This window comes from Ursus americanus, chromosome 9, assembly GCF_024610735.1.
Source record: "Ursus americanus isolate L20-20 chromosome 9, mUrsAme1.1.p, whole genome shotgun sequence".
Lineage (NCBI taxonomy): Eukaryota > Metazoa > Chordata > Mammalia > Carnivora > Ursidae > Ursus > Ursus americanus.
The window spans coordinates 32,437,869-32,461,562 of NC_142135.1; the positions used below are offsets into that span (position 1 = coordinate 32,437,869).

Here is a 23,694-nt window from a genome sequence, read left to right on the forward strand (position 1 = left end):
GGTAATGTATGTAACAAAGCACTTAGCGCAACATCGACATATAACAAGTGTTTAATAAATGACAAATGACGATGACGACGATGATGATGATGATGATTCAACAGTAGTTGAATACTATGATTCCAGGTACATCTTTCCCGAAGAAAACACTAGGTAGAAATACCCCCAAATAAATACATTATTTTAACACTGCTCTACGCTACAATAAAAACATAGCCATTTTTACATATCTCCAAGAGATTCATTTCAGAAAATATGTTTATAAAGTAAAATTAAAATATTAAACCAAACTTTTCCACTGACTCCTGCTCTGTCCTCCGGGCTCACCTTCCCAGTGTGAGCAGGGTCATCCAAATCCCATTATTTTACTGAGAACTACTGATTCCCAGTCCAGGATGAGAAGTAGCTTTCCCCCAGTAGGAAATACGTAACACTTCTTGGCTGACACAGAGCATGCCTCACTTTTAATATCTGTCTTGGGTCCTTTTTCTCAATATCCAAAGACAACTGGTACCTCTGTATCCCGGTTTCCCTGCTCGGTTCTTGTCTGAATGCTCTGCCTTCACTTCTGAATCCTAAATCTTACTTGACTTTTATATTTCGCTAGTTCGGATTCTGACTGCATACTCGAGCCTTTGTCTTTTTGAGTTGTCATGACTTTTAATCCTGTTGCTATGATTCATAGGTACATATAGACTAGCCTACGGTTTAAGAATTTTTTTAAAAAAATGCACATAGTGTACATTGTACATGTTTTTGGCTAAGACCTCTTAGATAATCGAATTTGCTGAGCTAAAATTTTGGATATGCAAAACTTAGGGAAAGGTAAGATTCCACATACATAGTTTTATAGAATTCAACACATGCTATCTCTTGTTAAAGGTGTGTGTGTGTGTGTGTGTGTGTGTGTGTGTGTGTGTGTTCATGTTTAATTTTCAAACCCTCTACTAGACTATAAGCTCCTAAAGGCCAGGACAATATCTTCCTTATTTTTCTAACTCTCTTAGCACCTAAGAATCAAAGACTTAATTTGATTTAATTTAAACTCTGAGGCTTAGTTTTCCTACCAGTAAGATAAGGATAAATCTCATCTTAAGGATTCTTGTAAGGAATAAGAGGGATGATATATTCAAAATATCCAGTAGTGCGCCCAGCACACAGCAACTGCTCATTTCCAGTGCCTAAAGCAGAAAGTCATTAAATTAAAAGACACTAAGTGGAAAAGTTTATATAAAGAAAGAATACAAATTAGCTAAGTTTGATTAGCCCTAGTTTGATGAGGATTCTACTACCTTCTCAAGGCCTTCATTAAGCGCATTTCTCTGTCTACTTCTAAGCAACTTAAGGGTATAGCTCAGGTTTCCATTACAAATTCACATATGATACACAGAATGAGAAACATAGGAAGTGAGAAATATTAGAAAAAAATCTGTTTTATAAATAGAACTTCAGAAGAACAGATTTTGAATATATTTAGAATATAACATCTTCATATATACGACTCCAAAAAATCCCAGAAATCAAAATTATAAATGACCTAGTACTAGACTTTACTTTAAAATGATTCATTTTTTAAAAATTTCTTAAACGTATTTTTTCTTTTCCTAAATGATGGCAAACAAAAGCTTATAGTTTAACAGTGAGATAGCAGCAGCTAAATTATTATTGTACCAAGGTACTTTTGAATGCAAATAAGCTCATTTATTTAGAAAATGGTTGGTGTTATCTTGGCACCATACAATAAAAAGTGTTTTCAACAATTACCATGTATTAGTTTACAGCTGACAGATCAACAATGGATGATATGCTCACCATTCTCTTTAATGGAGCAAAAACAAAGAAGATTTATTGCATAGGATTATATGATCTCAGCTGAAAATTGTGCCCTGATCGGAGATCATTAAAATCTTGGAAGAGAGTAAGGAAGCTTTTCCCGACAGCATTTTGATGTTTTGTACATTACTATTAAGTAGATCATGAACTAGAAAAATTTACAGGAAATTATTCTTCTTCAGGATGTTCCAGATTCTAAAGAGTTCTTAAGTGGCCTAGAAAAGTTAATGTTCTCTCTATTCATCTGACAATAGCGGAAAGTAACAGCGTATCATCAAAGCTCTATTAAAAGGAAAGTTATTATTAAAATTTTAGAATAATATTCCTGAGAAAAAAGTAAAATCCAATTTTCTAAAATAAGATTTTCATTTCTCCAGTATACTCATTTGAACCTCTTAGAATTAGGCAATTTCCCAGCTTGATTTCTCTACCGGCATTTCAGCAACTCAGGTTGTTTGAGTTCTGTACATGAACTTCTCAGACAAAACATAGGAGTGGGATGATGAGTTCCCTTGAGCATTGCTTATCTTTGATTTATTAAATTTCACCAGAAAACTGCAATTTGTTGTCTGGAAATCTAGTGCAAGACTTGGTTATTGCAAAATACCAGGCAGGAAAAAAGTCCAAGTTTGAAGAAAAATAAGTTTTATGTCATCAGGAAATACCTGACATTCAAATACTTGAATACATTCAGAGGGAAAACACAATGAACAGATCATGAGATTGGGAAAAAAATAGGGCAAACATAATCTTTGGAAGGCAAAGGAGAAGTTGAAATTCTGGACAGGGCTCTCGACACCAGTTTGGGGGTCTGGAGGAGACAAGAACAGAGGAGGGGGAGTCTTGGCACCATGATCAATGAAATGATCATTTGAGCAAGGGGACACTCTCATTTTTGCTATTTTTACAGTATTTCAGATCATAATTCAGAGTCCTGTTGTCTTTTGATAGTACCACAACTGTAGAGACTCTCCCTTTGAGGAGCTACTTCCAGATGACTCCCCTCAGCCCCAGCCAAGGCCCTTATCAGTGCTTGGTATGAATGTTGCACTGTACAAAAATCTGTTAGAGATCATTTTGTTTAGATAGGACTCCTAAAGAGGGTATTGTGTGATAAGGTCTCTACCCTGAGAGGGAGAAGAGACTGAGGAAAAGCTACAGAATACTGAGGGCTAATTTAAGATTAAGCCTTATAAACAATATCCTACAAATGAAATCCCTGCTAGAAAACTCTTCCTTAATTCCTTCAAGGAGAGTTAGTCACTGCCTGGAGTGTTCCTATACGACTTTATTGATGCCTTTCTTACAATTTACTCATGTATCTCTCTCACACACAAATCTATCTATCTATCTATCTATCTATCTATCTATCTATCTATCTATCTATCATCTATTATCATCTATCTATCATCTATTCTGCCTAGATTATAAACTCCCTGAGAATAATGACTGTCTGTTTATTTTAGTCTGTATTCCCATTATCTAGATCCTTGCCTGGCAGGTAGTAGGAGCTCAATAAATGTTTAATGAATTGAAATGAAGGGAATGATTGTTTTATCTGGACTGTATACTGGAGTATTACCTCCAGTATGAAGCATTAAATCAGAGTATAAAATACTGTGAAGATAGCTGAAAAGAGTTTAGTCATGTAATCCTCTTATTCCCCGTGGTGGGTATAGGCAGCGGTGTGCGGATATATGTTTTTAATAACCAAGTATCCAAGGGGAAAAAGTTCTGATTTACAATTTGCTAATTTCTGAGGAATAAATACTCCCACCATGGCTGATTTCAAGTTATCAAGTGGTCACCAAATGCAGACTTGGTGTATACCAACAAGCGTGGGGTTTAGAAATACGTGCATTGTTTGTAGGATTCATTGAGATTCATCAGGAGACAATGAGTAAGGGACAAAAAGATGACATATCTGTAAGTTACTCATCCAGGGAAATCTTGTGAAAAATGGAATAGCAAGAACAGCTTCAGGAAAAAAAAAAAACTGTAACAGTAGAAAGCGTAGCCATTACCCTATCAGCCAAGACTTACAAAAGAGCCAACTGTCTTTTGGTCTGAGGGAAACTTGTAAGATTAGTAATTTTTCCTGGAGAATTTGTAGGGGAGGAATTATTGCTAGCAGTCAATTATGACGCTCACAAAGGCTTGGCTCCGTGGTCACTCCATGTCTATTAGCAATCACCTGCTCTCATCATCTGTTATTTATTTCCATCAATGTCTCACAATTTTTAGAAATGGAAATGCCAGTTCTGCGATGAAATTCCAGATCTGTCAATCTCAGGTAGCTACAGAACTCATGCTTTTGCTCTAAACGAATGCACTTATCACTTTTCTCCTCAGAATCTGTAACTCTTCACCCATTCTAGTCTACCGTTTACTGAAACTGTTCTCAAAAACAAACAGAAAACACCAAAAATATCCTAATTTACCAGCCAATAGTGTCTTCAGTTCTTTCTTGATGTTGCTGTTACATCTAATACTGTTCAAGTCCTCTCTCCCGAAATGTTTCCACGAATGGCCTCTCAGATAATGTCACTCATGTTCCTCCCCCGGCTCTCTCACTGTTCCTTCTTAATCTCCTTTGCCAGCATCACTTTCCCTGACCTGATTTTAAATTATATATTCCCCAAATTCTGATCAATAGTCCATTTTTCTCTTCATTATGCATATCCCCCCAGGATGATCTGATCCATTATCTGTGCATTTTTCACTGCCATGTAATGACTAATAAATCCTTATCGTCTGCTCTCACTATCCCCCAAACTTCAGACTTGTATTTCCAGGTGCTAACACGGCATCGACCACATGTTGTTTTTCAGGGATATCACATTCAATGTGGCCAAAACCAAATTTTTTCTCTTTCACCCCAAACTAGCTATTCTTGTATCTCCTATATTCCCTGCATTGTTTAATAGGCTCAATATCGAACTAAAGCATAGAAAAATTGTGAGTTACCTTTGACCTCTCCTTCTTCAATATTCTCCACTCTAATTAATCAAGAAATATCACTCATTTTATGGTAACAAATATCTGGATGATTAGCTCTTAGGGGCATACAAATAGGTCCTTGGTCTTTCATGTTGGTAATTCAAGTCTACTACTCCTATTCAATGGTCACAGCTGCGGCTGAAAGCCTACCAATGTTCTTGTTCCTTTTTGTTCTTTACTCAAAGAATCTGGATTTATTTTAGTAGTCTAACAACAACAACAACAACAACAACAACAACAACAGGAAAAAAACAAAATAACTTCATTTTCCATTTTCCTTATAGCCAGGGTGATCACTTGACTTGAGTCTGGTCTCTGTGATCTAAGCAGGACCTAGGAGGTGGGGGTTGGTGAGAGCGATTACAGTGGGCTGACTCAGCTGGGATGGCCATTTGCTTTCCCTCTTTGCTTTTCTTTCTAAATGGAGTTTAAACATGGGCCTAGGGGGTGCAGTCGTCATTCTGTGACAACGAGCATGAATGTCCTACTCTAAGAATAGAGAGCAGGAAGAGAAGTTCTAAGAATAGGAAACTTAGGTCCTTAAACAGCAGGATCAGCCCTGGGCTGCTGTTTGAATTTCTTGTTTGGGAAAAAAAATTCCTTATTCAGATAATTTTGCCAGGTTTTTTTTTTTTTTTTTTTTTTTAAATCATGAACATGTGAATACACACCTGAATGATATATCACTTATCCTGTTCTGGGTCAGAAAAAATACTTTCTGACTTCATGGTATGAAGGCACATTCTTTAACTGACAATATCAATACGATCTATAATGTGGTCATCTAATTTTGATGATAAGGGGCAGTGTATCATAATGACCCTGGGCTACCGAGCTGAAATACATGGATGTGTAACCACTCTCCCACTTACTGGTAGCTGTGTGATCTTGGGCAAGTCTCTTCACTTCTCTGAGCCTGATGTGAGCTTTAAATGAGATCACAGGTCTTGGCACATAGTAAATATTTACATCATGATAATAATTAGGCATAGTCTGAAATGAAATTAAAGAAGCTCCAGACTGTGATACTCAGTTTTCATTATCATTCAGCTATCATCTCATTTTCTCTTGGCTAGAAAAACTTGAAAAGAGCTATGAAAACTTTAGAAATAAGTTCCTAATTCCATATCTCATTAAAAAAAATAAGGCATTGTCCTTTGACACCAGGTTGATTTACTCAGAGTAGGATAACACCAACTCTGACTTGGAAATTCGTGTTTTTTATTCTTGAAACTATTAACTTGGGTTACTTTTTGTAACTATGCTTCCACTTGGAATCAAGGAAAGTTAAACCAGGGAACATAACAATTCATGACGGTAACCCTAATAATTATTAAAATGTGCATACTGTTTATAGTTTACAAACAACTTTCAAATATTTTATATATTGTTTTCTTTTCCCGACACCTAAGACAGCTATTATTTTCTAAGTTTAGAGATAATATGTGTTAACACTTAGCTGTCTCTTGATTCACATGTATTCACATAATGTAAATTTTTTTTCTTTTTCAACAGCCTTAATGAGCCTTACATTTATTTTTATGCCTTTATTATTCAGTAATATCTCAAACAAATGTTGTCTGAAATTTCTGCCTCAATGAAGACATGTTCTCCAAGTCTGTTCTTCCCAGACCGTTAAATGTATTAATGACAATATCTCATTGTGATATATGTAACATTTCATTGATCGCCAAGCTGACAGAGGGGAGAACAAGAATGCCTGCTGCCAGTGCAAACCAACAAGCCCAGACTTCTCCAAAAGACAGAAGAGTTAGTGTTAAAGCACAGGTACCATTATTGTGACCAAATGCTTTTCCAAACCCTCAGGTAAGACACCTGTAAGATCCAGCTAGAATTGAAAAGTATCACAAAGAAGCTCTCCTTGGCCCTAAGAGTCCCTTATACTTAGTCCTTTGTGAGTATCTTTAACTATTCCATGGTTTATTACATGATTTTTGTATTTTTGAGAGAATATTTATAACTTGTATTAGGATATGGGGTGGGGACATTACAGATATTGAGTGGCAAGCTAGCATTCCAAAAGCTGCAACAGAAATACAACATGAGAACACAGCATCAGGACAAAGGTCCTAGGAGTGTGAAGCAGGCAGAAACACAACAAAATTTAAAGGACTGGGGATATGGAGAGGGCTCCTTTTCAAATATCGGTACCTTAGAAAGCAAGAGAGTAACTCAAGCTACTTGTATTTAAGAGAATCAGGGCTAAATAACAGCCAGAAAACCACAAAGTGTTGAAAAACTTGAAAGGGTCTGAGAATTGCCATGACCCATCAAATTCAGGAATAGGGCAGATGTAATTACGTTCTGTTGAAAATCTGGAAGAGGCCCACTACTCTCAGTCCTCGTGTGAGAAGACAGAGCACCATCAGTTGGATTTGCGTTAAGACCATTTGGGATGGAGGCAACAGTCAAACGTGACAAGGAATAACATTTACGTCCTGCTTGACTATAGCAGTAGCCTCTGAATAGGACTTCTCTTGAATCTCCCTTTCAAATGCATCTTAAGTTTGCCCCTAGAATTAATATTTGTTCATATTGGTGACTGCTTCAAATATCTTCAAAGCTCATGGTGATAATGAAGAACATTCTGGATTTTTAACTGGGTGATTCAAAGCCCTCTGCAATCTGATCCCAGCCAACTTTTCCATTCTTATATCCTATTATGTAACCTGTTATTGGGGATTTCCATTCTAAAGAACTACTAGCCGTTCCTTAAACATACAGCTTTTGTTCATTTGCTTCCGTAACTTTGCTTAAGCTCTTCCTCTGCCTGACATGTCCTTCACCTCATGTATTATTCTATGATGTATTCCCAGCTTTCTCCAAGCCAAACTAGTATTTCTCTTCTTATGCTTTCTTTGCATGGTTAAGTTTTATTGTATCAGTTAACATAGCCTATTTTGTAAGAGGAACACTGATGTATCTGTTTTTCCCTAATTCAATTATGAACTCTGAGATTGGAAGGATTTTGCCTGCCTGCCTCCCTTCTTCCATTCCTCCTTCCTTCCCTTGCTTTCAAACTCTTTTTTTTTTTACTCCCTCCCTTTCTCCCTTCCTTCCTCCATTTGCTCAGTCCTTCACTTTATCGCTATTCAGTTTATTGTTTCTCTGTAAATTTTTTTTCCTTTTAATGTTGCAGAACCAGAAACCAGAATGACAGCTGACCAGCTTCAGCAGTTCTGAGCTGCAGAACAGAGAAAGCTACTAAATGTCCCCTGAGATTATGTTCAGAATACACAAAAGAGGACTCATCTAGAACCACCCTTTGTTTAAGAAAAAAGCCCAGCAAAGTTATTTGGTGCTGAAACATACTTTTAGTTATTCACTCATCACTGAGTCATTAAAAAGAAATCACAGTATTTTAAAGCTGAAAGTGACCTCAGAGAGGATGTAATCTATCTTCTTAATTTTACAGATGAGAAAATTAAGAAACAGAGAAGTGAATTGACTAAGCTTATATGATTCGCTAGTATTGAAGTCTTTCCATTTCTTTTCATTAAAAAATGTGTTAACTATAATTTCATGTTTAATAAGATACTAGGCAAGCATATGTAGAACCTAAGTCATTTCTTTTTAAAATATTCACATTTTTAGGTATATACTTCAGAATGAAGATTTTCTTCCTTTTCTGAATTTTAAAACTCTACCTAAAACGACATACATAATCAGAATACAAAAACCTATAACTATAACTGGATAGATCTTAAATAAATAAAACTTGAAAATAATTTAAAAAAAAACAGTATCTTGTAAACTAACTTGAATAAAAAGATAAAGATGTTTTATGTCCCCATTGAAATAACTCCTTTACATTCCATTTAAAATTCAGGTCATCTTTTTTTTGAGGGGAGGCGGGAGGCAGAAGATGGTAATGGGCTTAAGAAGTAACATGTTTTGACATGTCCCTACTTTGAAGACTATTAGCTTTGCTGTGAGTATGCCTGGTCATGAAAATGACCTGAAAAGGGCCAATCATAAAATCACAGCCATTTGCTTTGTTAGTTAGGAAGTTATATTGAACTAGTGTTTTTTGGTTCATCCATGAGAATAAAGTTCAACTGTAAGGTTTTTCTTTTATTACCCCTGTATCACATGCATAATAGATAATAAAAATAATTACCATTACTGGGAGCTCCCAGGTGCCAAGCCAAGTTCTGTACCCTTTACAACAATAGTTCTACCTCTCCAAGTTATCACCAGCCAAAAGTTCCTTCTCTTATAGGTTAGATATATTATTTCCAGACTACAGTATTATTTTGCAATCTTCAAAACTAATGAAATAGAAATAATCAAAATTCCATGTTTAGGAAAACATTAGTGAATTTATTTTGCTAATAAACAATATCTGCAATTCTTCCAATAGAGGAAAAATTACAACTAATTTCTGTGCTCATGAACAAGCTGTTACATAATAAAACTGTAGACATGTTCAAATTATAATTAGCCAAATTAGATTGAAATTATAGGTGTAGACAGCTCCACACTGCCTTACTTGACTGACTGCCTAATTGACTAAAGGTTTTGAATTAAGTGTCAATTCAAACCTAGCTGTCAATTATTTCATGGGAAGAAATAGGCTAAAATATTATACATATAAATTTATTCTCTAAATCATAATTAATATGCCATAAATTAATTTTAAAATACATAGACTCAATCCTTTGTGAGACTATATCTAATATAGATCCTGACCCTGATGAGAGATTGTTGAATCACTTAGATGAAGAAAATGAAATATAGAAAATCTACTTCAAACCTAATTTTAAATATTAGGCCATGAGATTAAACGATTTGCTTAATTAATGATGAGGTTGCCTAAAACCCAAATGTTAACACATAGTGTTGTTGTTTTTCTCAATGCAGCCTCCAAAGTACCATGTATTTGTGCAACACTTCATAGATTACCAGGTTTCCTCAATTTTTACACTGAAAAAAGCTGGGTTGTGAAGAACTACTGGGTAGTTTATCCAAAGTCTTATCACATAAGTGGTAGAATAAAAATTAGAGCCCAAATCTTCTAATTTTTTTCTCAGTATTCTTTCTACTCTAATTAACTCTAGACATAAATCAATAATTACATACCCATTAGAAAATCTGCTTCTGACTCTCATGCAATAACCTACCTATACCTTCTCCCGGGGTTCATATCCTGTCCTTACCTTGGTACAAAATACTTGACATTCACCTCCTCTAAAGCCTTTTCCAAACATCTACCACCCCTGACACTCTAGCTTCCTCTCAGCATCAATGTCCATATTCTAGAAAATGTCCCATTGAGAGCTTATTATAGCCAAAGCAAAGTGCTTGCCCCTAGAGAGACTACCAAGATGAAAAAATATAGTCCCCACTCTCAAGAAGGTAAAAAATAAGCAAATATCATATAAGGCAGAATATATACATTTTAGGAGGTGACAAATGCCATGATTGGTTCAGAAGGTATTTATGTTTTCACATCTCTGTTGTTTCGAATATTCTTATATTTGTAATTTTTTTCTGAAAAATACTTAATGTTTCTAGACTACATGGACTTTGAGTTGGAAATAATATTTCTGCCCTACTTAACACAATTTCTTCCTTCTTTATTTCCCATATCCTCCTTGATTCCATAAAGCAAGATCTCTCTCCTCTTGGTGATCCGTATCATTCATCCCTTGTATTCCCTGTAAGGTATACTAAGTTGCTCTCAAGCCAGCAACTCTGGAGGCTTGATGAAAGCAAAAGTGAATGCACAAATTTTTTTTTTTTGGGGGGGAGGTAAAAGAAAAATGTTTTCCTTGTGTATTCTTAGGCAATATGCTAAAAGAAACTATGATCTTGGCAAGAGCAGCTATTGTTCATAGATAGACCCTTTTAGCACCAGGTAGCTGAATACAAGTTACTTAAAATTCTTTTGTCAGTTTTCAGCAACATTATATTTGCTAAAAAGGGAGAAATTACAATTTGTTCTGTAATTTTATAGTGTTCTATAATACATAAATTACTGTTTTAGTAATCTCAAATGACTTCTTCCTAATTAAAAAGTATCCTCTTCATACTTCTTGGCCTGGCATGTGGTTAGATAGTAATAGGTAGCAATTCACAAATATATGTAAAGAAAAAAGACCCATGGCTTGAATGTCAGAATAAAATTATGACCAAGAAAACCATATTTAAATTTAAATGTGGTTTTATCACTAAGAAAAGTAATTTAAAAAATGAACTTGTAGACACAAAAACAAAATATTTCATCTTCTAGGATGTGACAATGTTGTTGGGGAAATAGAAAAAGTAATAAAATTTTTAAAAAATCACGAACTTTGAAACAAAATAGCTATATTTAGTTACTTGCCTTAAACTCTCTATTCATATTATAATCAAATATGCTTTTATAAGGCAGCAAAGTTATCTTAAAAGACCACTAATTATTTTGTAGAGAAAGGTTATGATTCAACTGTGTATCCCCCGAATTCATATATTGTAGTCCTAATTCCCAGTACCTCAGAATATGACTGTATTTGTAGATAGGGCCTTGAAAGAAATAATTAAGGTAAAAGGAGCTCACATGGGCAGGTCCTAATCCAGTACACAGAGGGATGACCAAGAACGTAGCCATCTGCAGCCAAGGAGAGAGTTCTCAGAATAAACCAAACCCATCGACACTTTGATCTTGGACTTCAAGCTTCCAGAACTATGAGAAACTTAATTTCTTTTTTTTAAGTTAGCTAGTGTGTGGCATTTTGTTATGGCAGTCCTAGCCAACTAACACAAGATATTAAGGAGAAAAGGAATCTAAAGTTAGAAACTTTTGAATTCAAAGATTAATCACACATAAAAATATCACATTTCCCAAATTCCATTAAAATTATTTACCATTAAGTTTTTAACTGAGGCCCTTTTACATAAAGTGAGATATATTTGTATCGAGGAGACAAGCAAGAAATGAATAGTTGTTGCTTCCATCAGCTAAAATATGGAGAAGAGAAATTTTCCTTTGGCTCAGAGCTCTAGGGTGTGTGCATATGTGTGTATGTGTGTACTAATAGATAAATTTATGTGCAAAAAGAATTTTATCTCTCTCTTTAAACTAAAACTGAAGTATAACCAGCTTACTACTAGGGAGTAGAAATTATAAGAAAAATAATTTTGGGTAGATAAAGATATGAGTAAACTAGTAAAAATAATACAACCTTAATCAATTTTTAGACTTTTAAAATTATCATTAATTTTTATATTTTCCCTCCCTTTCCACCCACATAGTTTTAGGATTACCTTAAAGATATGCTTATCTTTACCTAGTAGATTGTTGATGGCAACAAATACAGACCGGAACCCCCAAGAACTTTGGTAAGAGCAAGTTATCTGTTGGAGATGATTCTTTTTTATCTCCTTCTTCCCCATCATCACCATCATCACCATCATCATCACCATCATCATCATCACCACCATCATCATATCACAGCTAACATGTATGGATTCCTTACCATATTCCGAACTCTGTTTAAGAGTTACATATGTAGATAAACAGATTTAATTTTGAAAACAATCCTATGAGGTAGGTACTATTATTAGCACATCTTCTAGAATAAGAAACCTAGGCACAAGGATGTTAACTAACTTGCCCAAGGTCATACAAATAGTGACAGGTAGGATTTGAACCCAGGCAGTTTGGTTTTGGAGTCCATACTTTTAATACTACTCTGCAGCCCATATTTAATCATAATCACTAAAAATAAATTGAAGAGGGACTAACAGAACTGGAGAGATATCTCCATTACTGTAATCAAGACTTTAGATGTGCTGTGATCGTGGCTGCTACCATGGTTATGGATGATGCCCCCCAACAGCAAGAAGGTATACTTCCAATGGCCCCTTCTCCCTTGATGATGCATTGATCATCCCTTTATTTATTTCAAGGATAAAGGAAGAAATTATATAAATGTATATAGATATTTTTTAGCTACTTTTAAATTCTAGTTTGGTGGATGTTTAATATAAATGGAAAATCTACTCTCACAAACATGAATAAGAAACTACAGAAGAGGGAAAAATAGGATACAAAGGCTTTTACAATATGATTATATCTGGTTCCTTTCTCATTTCAATCTCCAACTCTCTTTTCATTAGGCTTTGATAGCCATTAAGTGAGACAAAGTTTTTTGAATTCAGGTCTTGTTAAGATCACCACTAATATCTCTTGTACTTGTAGATCCGTATTATATATGGCTGCTCTTACTTACTAGTTTAATAATCTAGATTTTAAAAATCTAGTTTTATTTCTCTTTGTAAATATACTTGGAAAAGGAACAACCAGAGAGTGATCGTAAAAAAGTACACAGCAGGTGACTAATAAAAGCCTTGGAGGCTTGTCTGGATTCAGTAAGTAGCAAGATCGTCCAGAAGGCTGTGGCTTGGTTTGGGGCCAGGAAGCAATCTAAAGTGTGCAGTTCTTGGACAAAATGTATCCTCAAGTGGTGGAGGAGAGGTAGAGAATATTAAGAAGTGACAGCAGCACCCAGGGCTCAGCATACTTTCTTGGAGCCTTAGTGGCTAACTTTGGCAGCAAGAATACTTCCAGGTATGTTGGCTAATTAGTTTAAATTAAAAAAAAAAAAAAGAATGCTTCCAGGTAACTTGTTCATTTTTCTTCCTATGCTCACTTATCAGCAACCTTTGGTGAATTCCAGAAGTTTCTCTTAGGATTTTGCTACCGATCTTGAAGCTAGCTGATTGTAGGGTTATAGAGAAATTAACACAACAATAGAAAAATCTGCCAAAGCAGACCAGAAGGTTAGAGAAATAGTGTGTTTCACTGAAGCAATCCGGGGCGGCCACTGGCGTTCTTGCCGTGGCATCTTCGTCAGTAAGTGGTAAGATTTCTTGACCTAGCTGGGATGGAAACCACAGGTAAGCAATCTTAATCCTGATTTTTACAAATGAAACCATTCTGTTAGATAGTTGGTGAGATGAAGCCTAGCAGGAATTTTTTTGAAAATCTGAGTCCTACCTCTGTTCAAGAAACAATAAATTGCTTCTTCCAAGAAAGGGAGCTTCATTACTTCCTATGGGACATTTTAACTTACTCCTTGAGGGCCTTGCAGGGTAGAGACTGAGTTGCTGAGATCACTCCTATTAGAATTCTCCTGCTCTATTTATCCGACGATTCCATCTAACTGACACTGGCACAATGGGGTCTGTTTCGTGTAAGTACCAGGTTCTCTTGGGAGCTTGAGAAGAGATTCTGCAGCAGCATTTCCTCCAGTAGGCACAAAGCCGAGCTCAGTGTTCTGCTGCTGGACTGTGTTATATGCTGCCAGCAACTCAACTTTTCTGCTTAGGCCAGAAAAATTTGAGCATTTTATTTCAATCACAGCTATAAAATTAAAACGTACCTTTCATTTCTTCACTTCTGCTAAATACATGTATTTCATGCATCTTTTTAGTAATTTGTATAAGACCACCTACCCACGTTTTAAAATTTACTTTTTATAAATTCTGTCCTTCAGTGTTCAGATCCATGTACATCACTGCTATTAAGGAGCATTTCCTGTTAAATGCCCATGCCTACTCGTGCACCTGCTAAGCACTTTCCAAGGACCAGGCCCATTTAACATCAGCCTTGATAACATACCTGCTTAATTTCAGTAATTTAGTTTGTAATTTACCATCCCACATTATGTTCCAGTCTCTCGTTTTTAATCTCCATATCCCTTGAAGATTCAAAAATTCTTTTCCCCTGAATTTGATTTTTCATTTTAGATTTCTCATGCTTGAATTCTCTGAGAACAAAGGGAACATTCCATGATATTTGAGTTACCCTACAATCCTTTTCATTAGCTCAAATTATTTCTTTACTATTTCTTTTTGACCTTGTCAGTTTAATTTCTGGTGTCTACGATTACATTTGTTGTTATCATTACAAAAATAAAAACAAATGTTATCTGCACCACATATTCAGCATTTAACCACGAAATGTTAAGCCATTTATAACATCATCTCATTTCATCCTATCATCATCCTATGAAACAGGTCTCCAAGCCCAGTTTAATAGATAGAGAAACTGAGAATAGGGGTCAACCTACCCAAAGTCACCCAGGGGGAATTTGCGTGACTCCAGGCTGTGCCTCCACCTACTACACTCTGCTCAGGTACCACTGGCACACTGTGATGACACTGGAGTCTTCAAGTACTCCTGTTCCCAAACAGCGAACAGCCGATATGTGGCCACTCCTAACCCGCCCCAGCCTGGCTCCCTCTTCCGGTGTCCCTATTGCCTAGGTCTTGAAAATCAATTTAAAACATTTAAGGCTGGCCCTGAATGTGTATTCTCAGCATGGAGAGGAGAATAAACTCTAATAAAGGGAACAGCTTAGTTAACAGTGGCAACGTATTTGTCAAAAATACTTAAGCAGTCTAAAATTTTTTACATTGATATTGTTTGCAATGCCAGCAATGTTGAGTTTTAGTTGTATTTAGGTTTAAAACACTGAAACTATTTCTGTTGTTATGTTATTCATATTACAATGTAAATTACTTTAGTTGGATTGCTTTTCTCTTGATAGGTCTCTTTGAAATAGGTGAATGGGTCCTTAAAGGACAAAAAGCCAGGGAACAAGGAGACAAGAAGTAGGACCAGGTGTGCACAATGAATGGCGAAAAACGGTCTTCCTTTCTTTCACTACACTGTCCTCTGCTCCCTGAACACTAAGTTAGTCTGTTAGATTGAGGGTTAAATGCATTAATATAGACTTTTGGTTCACATTTTAAAAGTTCTGGAACTTATGGGCTTTATTACTTAATTCTAGGGAGATAAATAAGAAAACAAAATTATACTATGATATTTATATATAGCACTTATGCTATAATAAGAGTAAGATATTTTTGTGGGAACACAAAATCACTTAATTATTTAATTTAAAAAACAGCATTATTTCTACAGAGATAAAAGCTTTGTGTTCCAAATAAATACTGTACCAATGAACTGTATAGCGTTCTCTACTGAAATGTTAGGGACTACCCTTTTAAAAAATATCTTCCGGGATCATTTTAAAATAATAAATATAGCTAATTAAAAAAATAAACATTATATATTTAAATAAGCATTATCAAATTCTCCATATTAATTTTCAGGTATAGTTACATATTGTTTGACATTCAATTATCGCTAATTCTGTTCGTTAACAATTATATAACTCACAGAAGGATAGTTTGGTCTATGCTGAATTATATTTTGCACTGTTAAATTTAGTAGACAAATCACTTTTTTCTGAACCAACGAAGAGCAGAGAATATTGATTTTATAGAAAAAAATCAAAGTTACTCCTTAAATTTCTGCTGAGAGTAGAACAGATGAGTTAAGCTGGGATAAAGAGAGGCACGGGGGTGCACTGGCTACATAGTTAAATTCTGTTTTGAGGGAAAACTCTGTGAGAAATCATCCACTGATTAAATAGGAATCATGTCTGCACTGCCTTTGACTGCTCTTACTAAATAAAAATTTTCTGTCTTCAAATTTCCTAGTGTACTTAAAATATTCTTAGATAGTAACTTAATAGTTATTGTTCTACAGATGCTTTCAGAGTCAGTTACTAAGGAGAATTTTTAAAAACTTAGTAAGAATTGTTTACAACTATCAATGCAGAAAGCTTGAAAAATTCAGGGAGGCAATGCCATTTAAAATGTAGAATGTGTAATTTAAAAACACTTCACTAACACTAATTAGATCCCACCAAAGCTTCTCAGTAGCCTTACTGAAATTTCAGGAATATAGCTCGGAAGTACAGCATACGCTCCATATGTCTGAGGCTTTGGATTTGGTCTTTGTCATCTTAAATTTGAAAATCAGATCATCTATGAAAAATACTTTCCAGGACTCAGTGACCATGTGAACTTGGGCAGATTACTTAACCTTTCTATATCTTAGTTCTGTCTTCTGTAAATGATTTTTGTCAAGAATTAGATCTAATGTACTAATGGCTCAAAAGCAAGCTTTAAATTAATACTTGTTATCAAAATAAAGTAGAAAATAATGGAAATATAAGCTATATTTATATTTAATTATTTATGTATAATTAAAAAGATGGATGTTATCAAAAATTTTAATCTGAGAAACTATTAGTATGAAAATGAATAATAACTAAATCTATATGTACCCTTGACTAAAAAAGTATCTTCTGTAATTTTCTTTGTGATCTATGACAGAGGAAAATCAAGTTAGGGATGATGGGATGACCCAGCAAAGATAGTTCCACATCAGTAAATAATTTGTAGGGTAATGAAATAAAGTTGTGTTTTGGATCCTTTAAAGAAGCTGTACCTTAATGGCTTAAAAATATTTTTAGTTAAGCTGAATGCATAACTTCAGTAACTGAAAACATAATGATAAAGTATATGATATTCTTAGAGATAGGATATTATAAACTATGAGCACCTTGTAAAGGTGTCAGATCATCTAATCTCAGTCTCCATTTTTCAATGACATCATTCATCATGGCTTCCAGTTAAGACCCTAATCGAGGAAGTCAATTTTATAAGCGGCTCACCTTAGAGTAGTAGTTCTCAAACTTTGGTGTACATCAGAATCACCTGGTAGATTCGTTAAAATATAGGGACCCTACACCCAGAGTTTTGATTAAGTATGTGGGCCAGAGACTTGCACTTCTAGAAGTCCTAAGGTGATGATGCCACTGGTCTGGGATTATACTTAGGAAACCACTTCCTTACAGAATACCTATGAAATTACATTGCTTATTATAATTAGTCCTTTGCCAAGATTTGAATTTTCTCCAGCCCAAAATAATTGGTGTCAAAGTTATAAAACTTTGAAGATTCAAGAATTAATTTATTTATGAATTAGAATGGAATCAAAACTCGTTTTTTGGAAAAAAAATCTGGAGCCATGCCTATTATATTCCATTGGTCCATCCTCCTATAGCAAATTTCTGTTATCTATAACAAGAATCCTTGGTATTACATCTAAGGAACTTGTTTTTATTGTATAAACAATGGGAATCACACAACCAACCCAGTTTCCCCTTCTGTCTTTACTGCTTTTTAGGAAGCTCACAGTCAAAATATATGCTTCACATGCGGCAGGTAAATAGGATCTCACGTTATGCATTTTGTTCACAAGCTTTACTTCCTCTGTTACTTTGTTTTGCCTTGACTTCATTTTCCCTTGATACTCATCTCTTCATTGACAATACTGTTGAGAGTACTATATGTACTTTAAAAAATCATCTACATTCTTTCCTAAACTATAGCGGGAGATAAACAAAAAAAATTGATGTTAGTTGAAGACATGTTTCTTGAAATTTAATATCCTATTTTATTAGGACTACATGCCTTGGTCTTTGGATTATATATGATGAATAAATGAGACATTAGAGTATAAGACATGCCACAAAAGACCTAAGAAGAAATACCAACAAAGTACCTGGGAAGACATATCGTTTTTGACATTAAGCTCAAAAGATTGGTATGCATCTGAAATACTGTATCATTACAAAACTATTATCTATGAAATTCATTGAGCCTACTTGTAGTTATTCATATTTTTATTTTAGAAAACAAATCTATTTTAGAAACTGCTGAGTAAAGGCAAGGGTTTGTTTATTTGTCTTGAATTTACCTTTCTCTGGCTTTAGGCCTGTGTTATTTCCAGTACATCAGAACTCTGTGATGAACAATTCTACATTCACCATGTCAGTATTTATGTAATTTGGGGAAGAGACTGGTGATTTGGAAGACGATGCTGATGTAAGAGTCTCTGCCTCTGTTAGGTTGTACAGTGGGGAAACTAAAACGTACGCTACCTACCACACATGCATATCCGATATAGCCAGTTATGCTTTACTTAGTACGTCTTGACTTCACCAAAGAATGGAGTATCATGGAGAGGAACTAAAGGTTAAGTAGGCGGAGATAAAACGGACCTAAGCGTATAAAAATCAAAACTGCTTTTCTATATATAGAGAGACCACAAATATTACATGATTGCAATGATCACATTACTAAGTCACAGAACACATAGTAACTAAGTGTTATGAGTAAATTTTGCTACTTTCATTCTCTTATTAAATCTTAAATAGGTACATCAGAGCCAAGTTTTTCATGACTTTGACCATGAATAGTATCATGAACCTAAAAATGATTTGAAAATATAAAAGCAATGAAGGGCAAGAATCTTCCCTGGTAAACCTCATACCTCAACTTATTCCCACAAAGTAGCTCAAAAAGATGCTCACTAAAAACCGTTTTGAACGTGTATCTCATGTGAATATGTATTTTGTTCCACTAACTCATTATTAAACCAGGTTCAATTAAAATACTATAAAATTGAAAAAAAAATCTACGTATGGGAAAACCACAGCTGTTCTTCCTAAACATTTCTGAGGGTGTTAGGACCTTATAGATTCTATAAAATAAAAAATTCTAAAAGATTTGTTCTTCAGATCATTTATGAGTTTCATCACTTTAATCTCCTACGTTATATAATGACTTTTTTAATAAGACAATTTCTAACCCTAAATGTTGGAATATAAACACACTATAAATGTTAGCATTTGGTATCACAGGGCCGTTGCATTATATGTTTGTGTCTAACTAATCTGCGTTCAGAAGTTGAAGAGAATCTAACGGTTTCATATGATTAATTGTTTATTTTACAACTTTTAAAAAGAAAAATGTCTTGCCTTTGAATGGTAATCTTGTTCCAGTCTGGGATCTGATCCGGCTACCTGTTTGTATTTGTTAATTTTCATTTGGCGATTTCTCTCCTCTATATCCATAGCACCTATCGAGTAGAAAAAAACCCATAAAATTAATGTTCAGTTCTTATTTCTGAGCCCTACTTACAGGATGTATAATAGAATAATAGAAGAAATGCTAGGCTGATATATTACTTTCATTCAAGGTAGTACGTACAAATTAAAATGTCATATTATTTCTTAGATTTATTTAAAGTATGCAGTTTGGTGAATAAAAGCATGATTACTAAATATGGAAAAAAATTTAATCTGAATAAAATGTAAATGAATTTTAACAGAACAACAAATCTTAACTAGATAGAAAACAGTTTCTGGTACATGTATGTCCAGGAGAATATATGTGACAGCACATAAACTTGACAATAGTAATACTAGAAATAAAAACTTTGGCTTAGAATTCATCAGGATTTGATTTATTTACTGAAAAATAGCTATAAGTCTAATTGGTTTCAAAGACAACTTTACAATTGTGTTTAGAAACTATTATCATAAAATTAGCCCACATGTTAAAGCAGGTTTCCCAAGCTTACATACGGATCTTTTGAACTTGAATTTTCTAGAACTAGTATCAAGAAAGAGGCAGTTGGAATAATACTCCTGAGAACATACTATGCCAGTAAAGGCACAGAGTGTAACTGAAATCATTTCAGAAAAACAAAAAAAAATGTAAGGAGGTGAGAAAGTGAGATGGTAAGCCTATTACAAAATGAGACTAATACTCTCTATAACAGGTCCTACCACCGAACACATCAATTATAGATATCAAGAGGGTCTTTAAAAACTTTGGTTAGAATAAGAGCTAAATTCAGTTAGCAAATCTTAGCAAACATGAAAAAGTGTTTTTAAGGTATATTTATAACTTTTATTAAAGAGATTTTATGGGAAAATTCCATTTCTCATAAATATGCATAATGAGAATATGCTCACAAAATCTCAATTGTATACTACAAATCCACAAACTGGGAAAAATAATCATAGCTTACTGGGCCCAAGTGGGTATCTACAACAACATGTCATCACATAAATTTATAACCACTGAGTGTGGGGAGGAATGTAAACAAACACATATATACCCCTTGCTTAACATCATAACCTGAAAACAGCAGTAAAGATCTCTAGACAAAAGTGTGCCTATTCAAAAAAAAGTATTTTAATACTTATCCTGAAAAAAAATCTCATTGTATATCAGATAATTCTTGTTGGTAACAAATTTTAAGTAAAAACCGATTAATTTAAAATAAGATAAAAAAAGAAAAAATTTCAAAAAGGAGTAAGAAAATCCTAAATAAAAGAATGTATAAAGAGTCTATATTACAGGACCTCTAAGTATAACAGCTAACTTAAGTCACCTATTCAATAAAGTGAGGCAATTTGTTCCTTTTAAGAGTCTCACTTTAATAATGATTTGATTAAGTCTGTGCCAAATTATAAAATAGGGATATGTGTCATATTGATATAAACTGAATGATACATAAAATCAAGTGAGTGCCTCCATGATATGAATGTGAACTACAGTGAAGTATAAATGTCTATTAGCTTATGAAAATACAATTTTGAAATTATTTGTACCTTAAGAGATATTCTCAGGTAAATATATTTATTTTCTCCAAGGGCAAGGGAACAAAAAAGCCATCCCTGCATCAAAAAAATTATATGTACTTAAAGAATATTAGCTAAATTGAGTGTTTGGGAAGTTCTTTTAAAAAGTTTCATTTTGATATCACGGTAGCAAGATAGTATAGTAATATAAATAGCACCAACAGACAAAGAAGTTTGAACACATTTTATATATTCATATTTAAACATATATACATATAGATATATACACACACATACATACATATATATACATTTTCTAATATTTAGACTACTTTCTGCACATCAGCCTCCTATGAAGCTACATCAAATTCTTTTTAATTACCAGGTAGTAATGTGATATATACTGGCAGGAGTTGACAAGCTTGTTCTGTAAAGGACTGATAATAAGTATCTTAGGCTTTGCAGACCGTATTTTCTACAACTCTGCCATATAACATGAAAGCAGGTATAGACAATGCATACACAAATGAGCGTCACTGTTCTATGGAAACCTTATCTACAAAACAGGCAGCACACCCGATTTGGTCTATGAGCCAAGTCATTGTGGGGGAGGGGGCTCAGAAGAATATTAATTTGTATTTGCTATAAGTAAACAAAGATGCAAATAGAGTGATATAATTATTTAAATACGTTATTAACTAAATTCCAATCTCAAACACATCTCTCCTCTCCAGACTCAATTACCATCTACAGACAAACCTTAGACGGAAAGTTCTTTGTTAGAGCCTTAACTAATGAAATCTCAAGTGACCATCTTACCGGATATATAGTCAACAAACTGGTAAATACACTTTTAACTTTCAACTTTAAATTCTCCTATCAGGCTAATCCTTAGGACAAACAGTAACCAGACATTCCTCTCTCCAAAACTATTTGGCTCCTATGAAGTCTTCCATTTCTTTTCTACATTTTTATCAACCTATTCTCATAAAGAAAACACTTCACAGACAATGATATCCTTAGACAGTAAAGTATCCTACTGGCAAAAAGATCCATCATAGGAAATATAAACTGTCTTCTGTTGAAACTCCCCCAAACACTTGATAACAATATGGATAAAGTGTAGCTTTAACAAATCAAATTGATTTTCATAAAATACAGAGAGATGTAATAAATGGAATCTGAGCATAAGACAAAATATTATCTGAGACATTTTTCTGATTGAGGTTAAAGAAGTATATTACTTATACATACAGAAGAAACATATTTTTAAAATTAAGTATATTTTGCCAAACCATTGAGGAAAGGAAAAAATTACTTTTGGTAACTATCCTATTGAATCCTAGTTTACAAACTTTTCTTCCAAGAAAATACAAAGTGGAAGAGGAACAAAACAAAAGACTACAGACAATGATGACAGTGACAGAATTAACATATTTCAAACGAACAAAGCTAAAAGGGCCAAGTTCACATAATCTCTAAATGCATGTAGGTATGTACCAAATAAAGTGCCATAAAGAAAAAGGTATAACCATATATGCAATCTCTACCTGCCCACTTCAAGGTGACAATTATTACAGGAGAAAGCGTGGTTACTTATGTCTATTTTCCAGTTTCAGTAGGATAGACTATAAAAATAACTTATTAATGTCTTTCACTAGTCAGAGGACTGGAATAGAAATTGTTAAAATGACTACATAAGATATAATGAGATAAAGAAGAATAAAAAAAATATGTGAGATAAAAAAGAAAGGTAGTATTTTGTTACATTATTATTTTCAAAGGCTAAGCAATTCAAAAAGAAAATACTGTCCTTGAGTTTTACTGAATATTTTTATTGTCTTTCAATATCTGTTAACTGTGAAAAAATTTGTTTCTCAGATTGACAGTCATTGACAGCTTTTGACAAAAAAATTGATAGTGATTTATATGAATGTTTTCTGAAGTACCTGATGTACGATGATAAAAAGTAAATTGCTCAAAAACACAACATATTTGGTACTCTGTATCAAAGGGCTTTACAATGGTCTATGTTTGAACCTGAAATTTCACTTCCCAGGATTGTTCCTAAAGAAATCAATGTGCAAGATGTACATACAAGCATACTTATTGCTACATTGTTTGAAAATTGTAAAGGCCTAGGAAAAGAAACTCTAAATGGCCAACAACAGGGGATAGTAAACTGCACTTAACGGACGCATCCATGAGAAAGAATGCCTTTGATGTGCATGTGTATTGACATATATAAATGTAAAATAAAGACATCACAATCGGTAATTATAAAACAGATTAAATGGTGATATAGTACTATAGTTTATAAACTATAATTTAAAATATATATATATTCATAAAAATATATATATGCATAACCTATACAAAAGACAACGAGAGGGGAAAAATTAAGATTTATACACCAGAATGTTAGCAGTTATTGCTGGTTATTGAAATCAAGTGCTACTGTTTTCTTATTTGGGTCAATATCTAGTTTATAAAATGTCCACAAAGGTACTATACAGAAGAAAAATATTACTTTAAAAAACACAAAACATAGTGCTTT

The 23,694-nt window shown here is 34.1% G+C and overlaps 1 protein-coding gene across 1 annotated transcript in view; it reads right to left on the reverse strand.

Moving 5' to 3' along the window:
- Positions 1-23,694, reverse strand: part of RIMS2 (regulating synaptic membrane exocytosis 2) — a 364,820-nt gene that overhangs the window by 132,696 nt on the left and 208,430 nt on the right. The window contains exon 17 of the mRNA XM_045805820.2: positions 19,524-19,624. Coding sequence (XP_045661776.1) covers positions 19,524-19,624 — 101 coding nt within the window. The remainder of the gene's footprint in view (positions 1-19,523; positions 19,625-23,694) is intronic.